The sequence below is a fragment of the Cupressus sempervirens genome, chromosome 9 (genome assembly GCF_028749045.1).
Source record: "Cupressus sempervirens isolate cs-2001-9-10 chromosome 9, ASM2874904v1, whole genome shotgun sequence".
NCBI classification, from domain to species: domain Eukaryota; kingdom Viridiplantae; phylum Streptophyta; class Pinopsida; order Cupressales; family Cupressaceae; genus Cupressus; species Cupressus sempervirens.
In genome coordinates, this window is record NC_143126.1 from 825,667,202 (window position 1) to 825,680,401 (window position 13,200).

Consider the following 13,200-nt stretch of genomic DNA (forward strand, 5'->3'; position numbering starts at 1 on the left):
TTAATGAAATCAAACTCTATTTCCTAATTTCCCTCCTTTTTCTTTGATTTTCAGTATGGTATGAACATCTGTTGTACTGTATAGACACAAAATTTATATGGATGGATAGAGGAAGAAGTTAGTTTTCTGGTTTCATTAGACAGATGTCCGCACCATATATGAAGAGAAAAATGTAGGAAAATCAGGAAAATAGTTTTTGATTTCACAACTTTCTTCAACCATTCATCTCACCAACTTCCATTCAGCCATCCAAAGGCCTTTTACATCATTTCCCTTTTACATCATTTCCTCTCAGTTACAACTGACCTCAGTTGTGTTTAATACCATATGACTGTTAGCTTCGTAATATTTTCATTTTTACACATTTTGACAACTTCTTTAATGACAATTCTTATAGAAACTTTGTGAGAACTTTTGTCATTTTCTAGCAATAGGTTTGAAGACTTACCTGGTTGACTTTTAACATCAAATTGACATTTTGTAACTCTGCTGACATCAAATGTATGTTTAAAACATCAAATTAGACAATCTAGACACAATTGGCCTTTTAGTTGCGAGAATCAACTTGACAGCCTTTTGACCATATGACCTCATTGACTCCTCTAACAAGGACACAATAATAGGAAAAGAAGTTGTGCAAGTTTAAAGACTCCTTGATTATCACAACACAAGGGAGAAGGTTCTGCTTGTGGTATGTGCATGCCAACAAGTATCCTTTAAAGTCAATCTGCCTTATACACAGCCTTAACAGTACCCCGATATTCAACTTCAGTGGAGGAGAGAGTTTCTGCCTGGCTTCTTGCTAGTTCATGTGACCGCACCTTTGTCTGATTGGGAGCATACCCAAAAGTAGATTTTCTGTGATCAACACAAACTTCCCAATTTGAGTCTGTAAAACCAATGGTTCTAGGATTTGTGCTTCTGTTGTACAAATGCCAAAATCAAGAGTGCCCTTCACATATCTCAGCATACACTTTGCTGTAACCCAAATTTCATCTTTTGGGGTTGTCATGAAGTGAGAGATGTTGCTCATAACATAGCGGAGGTTACGTCTAGTGGCAATGAGATAGATAAGACCGTCCACTAGTTTGCCTGAATGCTGATTTGGCTGAAAGCTTCAACCCTTTCTCTATAGGTATTGACGTAGGCTTGCAATCATGCATTCGAAACTTATCCAACAGTGCTAATCAAGCCTTGTATTTATCAAGAGTTCCATCAGCCTTATACTTGATTTTATACACACACTTGTAGTTAGTGGGCTTCTTTCTTGGTGGAAGATCTGACAACACCCAAGTATTGTTTGTCAAGAGACTCTGATGTTCAATTGCCATAGCTAGCCTATTCCCACTTTGGTATACCTTTAACCTTTGAAAATATCTAAGGCTCATAAGTATTGTAAATGTTTACCATATGAGCAATTTTGATTGCAGTATGCTGCTTGCTATTATTCCTTGTTGATATACGCTCTATAAGATTATCATCATGAAGAATGAGCTTGGCCCACCACATAGGCTGGAGAGTAGAAGAACCACCATCCATTCCAAATGTCTTGACGAAGGCAGGTGGCACAATGTCATCTAAATCCCTCTCATCAGATGAACTAGAGGGAAGTCAAACATCCAAATTTATAGCCTTTGGAGGCTGATCCTTAGGGCTCAACATAGGAGAAGGCAACTGAAACGACCCTTGTTCTTCATCTAACACCACATCTTGACTGAATACGAGATTATCAATATCAACATCAATCAAATGATAAGTCTTATGATTTTCATTGTACCTTGTGAACATCATTTTTTGAGTCTTGAAATCCAGTTTTGTGTTCTTGGCACTTGGAATCCAGATATAAGCTGTAGAGCCAAAAACCTTCAGATAACTGATTTTGGGTATTCATCCAAACCAAGCTTCCTCTAGGGTCATCTTCTTAACAACTTGCATGGCGGATTGATTGAGAAGATAAACAATAGCATGTAATGTCCCATTTAAAATTTTTTTTTGGGAGGAATTAATTATAAGGTTATCAATTAAAAAATATATATTACAAGGTAACTTTATAAATTAAATAAAGAAAAGCTTCTAGAGGTTGCTGGAAGAAGCGGAGGAAAAATTGAAAAGGGAGACCGACCTATCAAAGAAAAAAGAAAAAATAGGCATTGAGGGCTCATTGCCTATCATCGAGATTTATTATTGATTTTTGCTTATGTGTGTTGTGGAGCCTAGGGTTTCTGCAAATAGTCACAATTGGCCATTGAGAACGAAAACTCTCAATTGATACGCAATTTTGAGGGTGTGAGAGATCACCTGAATTATTGCAGCGGTGGGAAGGATATTTCAGTCCTTTCATTTGTGCTTAATTGCTGATTTGGAGTTTCAGTTGGAGTTGTACTTTCACCATATCATCTTCAGCATTCAGTCTCCACCATTTGATTAATCCAGGTTCTTCATTTCAATCTGTAGTTGCAACAAGTTTTCAATTGTATACAGCCAGTTAGGGTTTCTCTGTAAGGTGCTATGTCATAATGTTTTGGTGCTGAAATTTTCCATATCATTTGTAAAAACATTTGGTTTTCATTGAATGAATACATTGGCACTATTATTTCTTTTATTTCAGCAATATACTTTAGCTGTGCATTAAATTTAGGGTTTTGTTTAGTGGCCTATTGGTACGGGTCATTACAATGGTATCAGAGCGGTTTCCTGCCAGCCTGATAGGGTTACCCAACCACCATTTAATTTAGTTTACAAAAGAACCAGCATAACTAAGAATATGGCTGAGAGACATTCTCAAAGTCCATCCAGAAGTGTGTGAAATGATGAGACCTTACAGCAATAGGAGAGGCTTCTACAGTCAATAGAGGCAAGTACACAAGCAATGATGGTTATGATGCAACATTTGATTGGGGAAAATAGGAGAAATAATCATGATCAGGATGATAGAAGCATGGCAGGATCACAACATAGGACACGGTCTGGAATAGCTGATAGACCCACACTTCCTACATTTAGAGAAGAAACTCCAGCACGCACACCTGATGCTATGGTAACAGATATTGTAGATAAACTCCGACAAGCAAGGAATGAGTGGGATTCATTACCAGAATATGTACAGGATGGATGGACATTTGATAGGTACCTGAACTATAGAGCTGCCAGGCAGAAGCAAGTAGATAAACACAGTGAGTTGCAACAGGTCACCAACAAGTTGGTATTACCCACATTTGATGGCAGCAGAAAAATGACTACTCGTGCTTGGATTCATAAGGTGGATACTTTCCTATCTTTGAAGACTATGACAGAAATTGAAGCACTCAAGTATGCCACTTTACACTTAGATGGGGTAGCACATGATTGGACACATGGCATGATCACATTGCAACACAATCAGGTAACCACTTATCAGGAGTTTGTGGATAGATTGATAGAAAGGTTTGATAAAAAAAATCCTGAAGTTTATTTCCGGAAGTTAGCCCAGTTGAGAAAGTCAGGAGGCTTAGAACAATTTATCAATGACTTCCAGAAGCTTGCAGTGATGGTGCCTGACATTTCAGAAACACTCAAGGGGTGGGTAAAGGCCTTTGATCCTCCTACATTACAGGAAGCCATGAAGAAAGCCCGCAGTATGGAACTTGCAGCTCCAGCAAACTGGTTTAGTTCAAAGGGTTCTTCATCATTTAGAGATAACAAAGGGGAATTCAGCAAGGGTAAAGAGAAGGTTAGTGACTTAAAAGACAAGCTAGTTGCACCTTGGGATAAGGAAACACTTAATGACTTGCGTAGGAAGAAGCTATGCTTCTCTTGCAAAGGTCCCTATGAGTTTGGTCATGATTGTCCTATGAAGCCTAAGGGGAAGGCTAACCGGGTGATGTGGGCTTATTATGAAGGTTCAGATTCAGACATTTCAGAGCACCATGATGAGGATCCTGATGAGGTAGAGGGTGAACAAGGGGTAGATAGTGCTGAGAAAAAAGAGGCTCCAGAGATACATTTACAGGAGGCACGTCTGTCTAGTATTCAAAGAGAGGGATCTTTTAGATTTCGAGGAGTCTTGGCAGGACAAAAGATTATTACTCTGTTGGATACAGGTGCCACGCATAATTTCATTGATGCACAATTTGTGGAGAGGCGTGGACTCATTACTGAGGAGTTCGAGGGACTGAGAGTTAAGGTAGCTGATGGATATACTCTTCGTTGTGATAGGATGGTGCGAGATCTACCTTTGCGCCTGAACAACTATGAGTTTAAGGCGGACTATCATGTGGTCAACATAGGTGACATGGACATAGTACTTGGGATGCAATGGCTACATTCTTTGAAGGAGGTTACCCTGAGATTGGAGGATATGGAGATACGATTCGTGGTGGATGGCAGGACTCATGTGCTGAAGGCTATCTGTAATGGTGATGTTAGGACTATCTCATTTAGGTAGTTGGAGAGATTAGCCAGGCATAATAATATAGAGTGGGCAACAATATGTGCCTTGATGCCTACCCAGGGGGAACAACATAAGATTGAATATCATCCAGATATTCAAAAATTGAGAATTAAGTATGGGAAGGTATTCAGTGAGATTCCACCAGGCAGACCACCAGACAGAGGTATTGAGCACATTATCAAGTTGGAGGAAGGTGCTAAGCCTGTCATGATCACACCATACCGACACCCAAAACGACTCAAAGATGAGATCGAGAGGACCATCAACGAGTTGCTAGCAATGGGACACATCAGACCAAGTAAGTCACCTTTTGCATCTTCTGTTGTTTTGGTAAAAAAGAAGGATGGAACTCTACGAATGTGTATTGATTATAGGGTGTTGAATAAGAGAACTATAAAGAACAAGTGTCCCATCCCACGCATCGATGAGCTGATAAACGAATTGCATGGGGCTTGTTATTTCACAAAAATTGATTTGAGATCAGGCTATCACCAGATCAGAGTTCGAGAGCAGGATATTGAAAAAATTGCTTTTAGATGTCATTACGGTCATTTTGAGTTTGTAGTTATGCCTTTTGGTTTGACTAATGCACCTGCCACTTTTTAGTCCACTATGAACAAGGTCTTCCACCATCAATTGAGGAAATTTGTGCTAGTGTTCTTTGATGATATTTTGATCTATAGCAGGACATGGTAGGAACATTTAGAGCACTTGGATATAGTATTAAGCATTTTACAGAGCGAGTCCTTGTATGCCAAGGAGTCCAAATGTGATTTGGGGATGACAAAATTGTTGTATCTTGGACAGATCATTAGTGCAGAAGGAGTTAGAATGGATCTTGAAAAGATCCGTGCTATTGTTGATTGGCCACCACCAGAGAACTTTACACAGTTAAGAGGGTTTCTTGGTTTATGTGGATTCTATCGCAGGTTTGTTAGTGGCTACTCACGACATGCAGCGCCCATGACATATTTGCTGAAAAAAGGAGCATTTGTGTTGACTCGGGAGGCACAGGAGTGTTTTATGCGGTTCAAGGAAATAATGACTACATGCCCAGTATTAGCATTGCCTGATTTCACGAAGCCATTTGAGCTTCAATGTGATGCTTCTGGAGAGGGAGTTGGTGTTGTACTCATGCAGGACAAGCATCCTATAGCTTATGAGAGTAGGAAACTCAGAGGGGCTGAGAGATCATTCAGCATATATGATAAGGAGATGCTGGCCATCATGCATGCCTTGGCCAAATTCAGACAATATCTTGTGGGCAGCAAATTTTGTATTAAAACTGATCATAATAGTTTGAGGCACTTTTTGGGACAGCGGGACCTGAATGATCGTCAGCAGAAGTGGGTGAGTAAGTTACAGGCATATGATTTTGATATCACATATGTTAAGGGGACACAAAATATTGTTGCAGATGCTTTATCCCGTAGGCCACACCTCACTTCTATGATTCGGATATCAGAAGATTGGCGACACTTGATTGTAGCAGAATATGCCAAAGACACGTGGGCCTCTGCTATAGTGGAGGGAACAACAATTGACACTAGATACACTCTCATAGATAATTTGATCATTCACAAGAACAGGATTTACTTAGTCCCAGGATCGAAAGTGAAGCAGTTGATTTTTAGAGCATTCCATAATTCACCTACAGCAGGCCATCTTGGATATTTCAAGACTTATAGGTTAGTACGGGAATGATTCACTTGGAAGGGACTTAAGGCTGATGTTTTACGGTATGTGCGTGAGTGTTATGTTTGCCAGTAGAACAAACAAGAGCACACTTATCTAGCAGGGCTCCTTCAGCCACTTCCTATTCCTGATAGGAAGTGGGAGTGCATCTCTATGGATATTATGGGCTGGCCTAGGGCCCAGGGGCGTGATTGTATCTATGTGGTGGTGGATAGGCTAACAAAATATGCTCACTTCTTCCCTATCGCTACTACATACTCAGCAACTCAGGTGGCAGAGGTATTCTTCAGGGAGATTTTTAGATTACACGGGTTACCTCGGAGCATTGTGAGTGATAGGGACAGTCGCTTCATGAGTCACTTTTGGCAGGAGATATTTCGGTTGTCTGGCACTGAGCTTACACCCAGTACCAGTTATCACCACAGACTGATGGTCAAACAGAGATTGTAAACAAATGGGTGGAAGGGTATTTGAGGAATTATGTGGCAGATCAACAGCGAGCTTGGGTCAGATGGATATATCTCTGTGAGTATTGTTACAATACTATATATCATATGACTATACAAATGACACCCTTCATGGCACTTTACGGTTATGAGGCACCTAGTTTCTTAGATTTGTTGTTGGGAGACAGTCGAGTACCCCGTGCAGGTGAACTATTATAGGAAAGTAAGGATATAGTTGCTACTCTCAAAAACAACATTGCTAGAGCTCAGAACCAGCAAAAACAGTATGCAGACAAGAACAGGACTGAGCGTAGTTTTGAGGTAAATGATATGGTTTAACTCATGTTGCAGCCATATAAGCAGTCCACTCTCAAGAAGAGTGGTACAGAGAAACTCAAGCCATGCTATTATGGACCATTCAAGATCATCAAACGAGTTGGTGAGGTGGCTTATGAGTTGGAGCTTCCCACAGATAGTCGAGTGCACAATGCGTTTCATGTATCACACCTCAAAAAGGCGTTGGGTCAGAATGTGATGCCTTCTGTAGTATTACCTCCCTTGAATGATGAAGGGAAATTGATCTTAGTGCTAGAATTCATTCTGGATAGTAGAGAGAAGCAGCTTCGCAGGAGAGTAATCAAAGAGTATCTAGTTAAGTGGAAAGATTTACCTATTGAAGATGCTACATGGGAGGGAGAAGTGACTTTGTAGCATCCAGCATTAAGATTGCTTGAGGCCAAGCAATTTTAGGAGGGGCGGATCTGTAATGTCCCATTTTTTTAAATTTTTTGGAAGGAATTAATTATAAGGTTATCAATTAAAAAATATATATTACAAGGTAACTTTATAAATTAAATAAAGAAAAGCTTCTAGAGGTTGCTGGAAGAAGCGGAGGAAAAATTAAAAAGGGAGGCCGACCTATCAAAGAAAAAAGAATAAATAGGCATTGAGGGCTCATTGCCTATCATCGAGATTTATTATTGATTTTTGCTTATGTGCGTTGTGGAGCCTAGGGTTTCTGCAAATAGTCACAATTGGCCATTGAGAACAAAAACTCTCAATTGGTACGCAATTTTGAGGGTGTGAGAGATCACCTGAATTATTGCAGCGGTGGGAAGGATATTTCAGTTCTTTCATTTGTGCTTAATTGTTGATTTGGAGTTTCAGTTGGAGTTGTACTTTCACCATATCATCTTCAGCATTCAGTCTCCACCATTTGATCAATCCAGGTTCTTCATTTCAATCTGTAGTTGCAACAAGTTCTCAATTGTATACAGCCAGTTAGGGTTTCTTTGTAAGGTGCTATCATAATGTTTTGGTGCTGAAATTTTCCATATCATTTGTAAAAACATTTGGTTTTCATTGAATGAATACATTGGCACTATTATTTCTTTTATTTCAGCAATATACTTTAGCCGTGCATTAAATTTAGGGTTTTGTTTAGTGGCCTATTGGTACGGGTCATTACATAGCATAGATTTACTATTTATAGTAGGTCAATGGATGGATCTATGAGCTCAGATGAATTTGAGGAGTTGAATGGTGCTCTTGGTTTTTATTTTTGGCTTCTAGTTTGGGCTCCAAGAATCTTGGAGGGAGCATCTATTTTTAGTAAGACACCCGTCAGGTTCATTCACGGTCTTTCTTCATCAAGATTACTCATGTGCTGTCAGATTTTGATTCTGATGCTTGTTCAGTCATTTTCACAAGATGGGTGAATGATTATTATTATTTAATTACATAAGATAAGGTTGTTGTTTTTGCTGGTATTGTATATTGGTCACCTTAGTGTTATAGCTTGTTGGAATTGAGTTGAAAAGTTTTAAATCTTACGCACAAGAAACAATGACCTTGTGTGTTAGAATATAATGATATTGATGAAAAGGTCATTTCTGGAGCCAAAGGGGAGTTAATAAATATATTGTTCAAATATTTGCCTAAGTATAAAGCAAAGGGCATTTAAGTGAAAATGGTCTTCATGAAGCTAACTGTTGGAGTGATAAGGAAGATTTGTTTTATTATTATAAAAGCAGTGGCTTGTTGTAAATGAACCCATTCTTGGATATTTTTTGTTTGCACTTTGAGCCATTTTTGACAATGGTGAATTGTGCCATGGCTTTTGGGTGATCCCTCTGCGATTTGGCAAGCTGATTGTATGTTCTCTGCATAGAATTTGATATGAATAATTTCTGGACGTTGGGAAATTGAGTGGCTATGATTGGATACCTTGATTCTACTATCATAGGCGGCGTTTGGAGTTATTACAGGCAAAAGGAAGAGGCTGGGATCATATTTTCTGTAGCAGCGTTGAAAATATTCCAAGCTGTGATCTATTCCTATTACAGCATTTCATGGTTATGATCTGCGATTTGAATTGTGGTTGCAGCATTTGAGCAGAGGGGGATTGCATTTGTGATTTTAATGCATCATCAAAGGTTCCACATTGAAGAACTACATTTACTAGGTTCCTTACAAATTCTGAATTAATTGTGTTGCATTCAGCATTGTAAACATTTGCATATTTCCTTATGGTAAACAAAGTTAGTGTGCAAGTTTGGAATTGCTTTCAACTTCTATGTATTGTTTCATTTCGAATTCTGGAAACACCAAAAAGCATATATTTGGAAAAAAACAAAAAATCTATTCTTTAGCATAGTAGTTTGAGTGAGAGCCAGCAGGGCTCATTACAACTCTAAAACTAATGAGTTACAAATGAGAAGGCCTTGGCCTTCTATAGCTGTTCAAACGCAATGGATGCCAAGATCAACTCAAGATCAAGGGCTAAGGTTATGATGACAAAAGCTTTGTACAACTACCAGCTACAAGCATTAGCTGCTTGACCAATTACATGAAGGCACCACCTTATGGATCAATGAGAAAAATTACATTTCTTTTGTAGACCAATTAGAAAATGGGTTAGGTAAAAGCATATTTGGACTCCACATCTACACTTACATGATTAGATTGAATGTGCTTGGATACATGCATCTGGACCCTTTTGATTGGTTGAAGGTGAATTGCGCCACCTCAACATGCTCATCTTATGACTTTATCAATATATACTTTGGAGATGAGAAAAGATCTCTTGATACTCAACGTTATTAAGCATCCAATTGATTGTGGCAGCCCAAGTTGTTTTATCTTCTTGAATTTTTTTAATCTTCTTTTCATCTTGAAATCTTGATATCTTACTTAGCCTTGTCTTGAAATGATGAGACCCTTCATGAACTTGGATTATTCAACTTGATCCAATTGAACTTGGATTTTTTAAAGGGATTTCAAGTTGATGATGATCTTCTTCTACTTGTAGGTTTGCTCATTTCCTTGCAGAACTTGTTCTTTAGATGTCCGATTATTTTCTAAAATGATTTGAACTTTGATCAAAATCTTGACCTTCAAACTCGAGCCATCTTCGTGCTTGAAGTTCTCCATCTTACCTAGCAAAACAAAAAAGGATGCTTGGATCAAATTTGTGAAATAGATACAAAATCCTTGATAAACTTAGCGTTTTTCATCTTCAAATATTGAGATTAGATAGATGAAATCATTTTGAAAGTTTACATTTTAACCCAATTTGAACCTTTTTAATTTGATTGTTAGAAGTACTGTTACATTTGAAGCAGGGTGGTTTGGTTTGAAGACTGGATTAGATCCTTATAACCTGACAGAGATTTTGGGAAGCTTGGACAAGCATGTCCAAGGTATAAATTTCCACACCTTTATCCTTAAAACAATTTCCATGCCCCCTTTCTTTCACTTCTCATTTTCGAACATTGGGCTTGTTGGCTCCTAGATCTCTAATCCCACCTCTCGGGCTCTTGACTAACTGCAGGGCTTCCTTACTTACAACTCCACTTCTCTAAATAGGCTTGACTCCTAAGGACTTGCATGTAGACCTGGTTAAACTAAGCCTATCAATTCAATGACCCAAAATTGCCACCAAGGCTAGACGATTACCCCTATTGCCAAAGTGAAAATAGGGGGTCCCCATTTGCAATGGGGCGATGGTCTGAAAATGTCACAACAGGTTGTTGTTCAACTTATATGTTGTTGAATTAGGGGTGAGGAGTGGAGAGTTGGAGGAGGAATGGTTATGATACAGCACAAATATAAATGGGTGAGTTAATAAACAAAACAAAACTAAAATAAGACATAAAAGTTACACATGATAGCAGACCTTTTACCCAATGAGAGGTTTACAAATTATGATTGCAACAATTGGTTAACTTGTACAAACAGCTTAAAAGTAAGAGCCTTCATATTTTTAAATGCACTTCAATACTGCTTCTTACTTGACCCAATTGAGCATACCAAATGAAAAGGTAGCTTCAATACGTTAGCTTAACACAGTTACCTTTTTGATACTGGTTTGATACAAAATATGTATACTGAGCTCCAATTGTAGTGTGATCAAATGTATGCATTTGTCCTCAGTTTGACAGAGTAGGGGGTGTTCTTAGAACTTGAATTCTACAGTAAATCTGTAAGGTGCTACATATGTTTTGAACAATAATTATTAAGAATAATTATATTAGGGCATCAACTATGTTGTGCATCTTCCTTGTGTACAATTTGAAGAGCCATATCTCTATGTAAGAATTCTTCCACGATGGATATTTCATGATTGCTTTTTTAATGCAGTATGTATTTTAACTTACTAATATGTCAATTTTTAAAGAGCCTTTCCTTTGTTTTTCATTCATCCGCTTAGACAAGTTTCTTTGTGAAGGTGCGTGGACAAATCAGCTTGTATGAAGGGACTCTTAGCTTTGGATTGTTGCATTATCCATTTTCAGAATTTGAGCTGATGGCAGAAGAGCTTCTAATGAATGTTTCAACAATAAAGGTTGGTTCACCTTGGCAATGACCTATTCTTTTCTCTTTCCTAGCCATGAAAGGAATTTCTTTTTGTTTTCTTGGCTAACTAGACAGCTAATATGACAAGTCTATTTTTGTAGCAGAGATCCGAGTTTTCCATTATTGTATGTAAATTTATAGTTTAAAGGCAATGCTGGTGTAAAATTGACAAAGCTATTTAGTTGGTTGGTTTTTGGCTGGTGCAGTTGCATGTAGGCATGTGGTTTCTAACACATTCTCTTATCCTATTGGTTTTGTGGATTTGATTTAGTCCAGTTTTCTGCAAAAGCATTTGTGTTGATCATTGTGACAATCCAAGACATGTTTAGAGTCATTATGAACTAGACTTTAGTCAAGTTACTTCAGTCAGGAAGCCAAGAATACTAATTCTTTAGTTTTATTGCATGTCACGGTTTTTTTAGAAGTGTGGTTAATAAACATAAAAGGCAACCACGTCTTTGCTTATATCAGAATTAGAACTATATGAATAGTTTTTTTGATGTTACTTTTCTGTGTTTATGTTGTCTTTATTAATTTTTGATCTATTTGAAGTTAGTAGCATATCTTTGTACTCTTTTATTCAGTTCATTGGGTTCTAATTTTCTTTGGCAAATAATAGGTCTATGGTGCATTGAGAATGTCTGTGAAGATGCTATTAATGTTGAAATCCGAACTGCATATTGATGGTGGAGGAGATGAAAATGTTGCCACTTCTTGGCTGGAGACTAGCAATCTGGTGGTTTTAAAGGTATATTTCCGGATTGTGCATCTCACTGGATATATGTTGATAATAGATAAAATTCTTTACTTTGAGATGATTTTATTCTTCTTTTGTTTTGTAGGGTAGATCAATTATAAGGTCTAATTCAAATCTGGGAATCCATGGACAAGGTCTGCTTAATTTGTCAGGAGCAGGAGATGCTATTGAGGCACAACGCCTTACCCTTTCACTTTTTTATAATATAAATGTAAGTTTCTTTGAAAAGATGACATTTATTTGTGGTAGAAGATTTATTGATGTTTGTGAGAAGATAAAGATGTAAGCTAATGCTTTATCACTTTTTAGTATATGCTTTTGCTAGAGTCTTTGACTTTCTTTAGGTTCCCTTCTTTTTTGTTCTTCCTTTGAATGTTTATATGATTTACAAGAAAATTTATCATATGCATCTTTCTTATCTTTAACCACTAGCTCCTTAGGATGGGAAATATGATATTGTGACAATGACCATGCCACGTGTTCATGGGAAGATCAATGCATTATATTTTTAGAAAGTTGTTACATCTAGACTTTTAGTAGGGCCATCTCTCTTCTAAGGAGACATGTACAATGTGTTGAAATAAAATTCGAAAACACTGAATTAATTTGATTGCTTTAAAGTTTAAAATAAACACATGGACCTCTAATCCTAAATCATGTTGATGCAGTACAAGGCCGAGAATCCCCAAAGGAGATGCCCTAGCCCCCAACAAATAACCACAAAGAATAATAATAACATAGATATTTAGATCCAAAACAACACCAATTCTTATAATAGAATGATAAGATTTACATCCATCATGCCCGACTGTAAGGCCTTCGGGTTACAATCAAATACAAAGCAATTCCAATTACAGTTTTGCAAGCCCTCGCAAGATCCAATCTCTAGCTAGCCCAGATCCACAGTCTGGTAGAAACTCCAAGAAGATTCTAAACTTGTGCTCGCAAGCCACCAAGCAACCTTCTTGTTTTCCTAAGTCCACACTTAGCTACTAGCTCTGCTGAACTTCGCTCCT

At 37.9% G+C, this 13,200-nt stretch overlaps 1 protein-coding gene across 2 annotated transcripts in view; it reads left to right on the forward strand.

The window, feature by feature from the left end:
- Positions 1 to 13,200, forward strand: part of LOC149541222 (ephrin type-B receptor) — a 111,546-nt gene that overhangs the window by 12,579 nt on the left and 85,767 nt on the right. For both annotated transcript variants that reach the window (XM_089802232.1, XM_089802233.1), the window contains exons 5-7: positions 11,300 to 11,416; positions 12,047 to 12,175; positions 12,270 to 12,395. In XM_089802232.1, the coding sequence (XP_089658358.1) occupies positions 11,300 to 11,416; positions 12,047 to 12,175; positions 12,270 to 12,395 (372 nt within the window). The remainder of the gene's footprint in view (positions 1 to 11,299; positions 11,417 to 12,046; positions 12,176 to 12,269; positions 12,396 to 13,200) is intronic.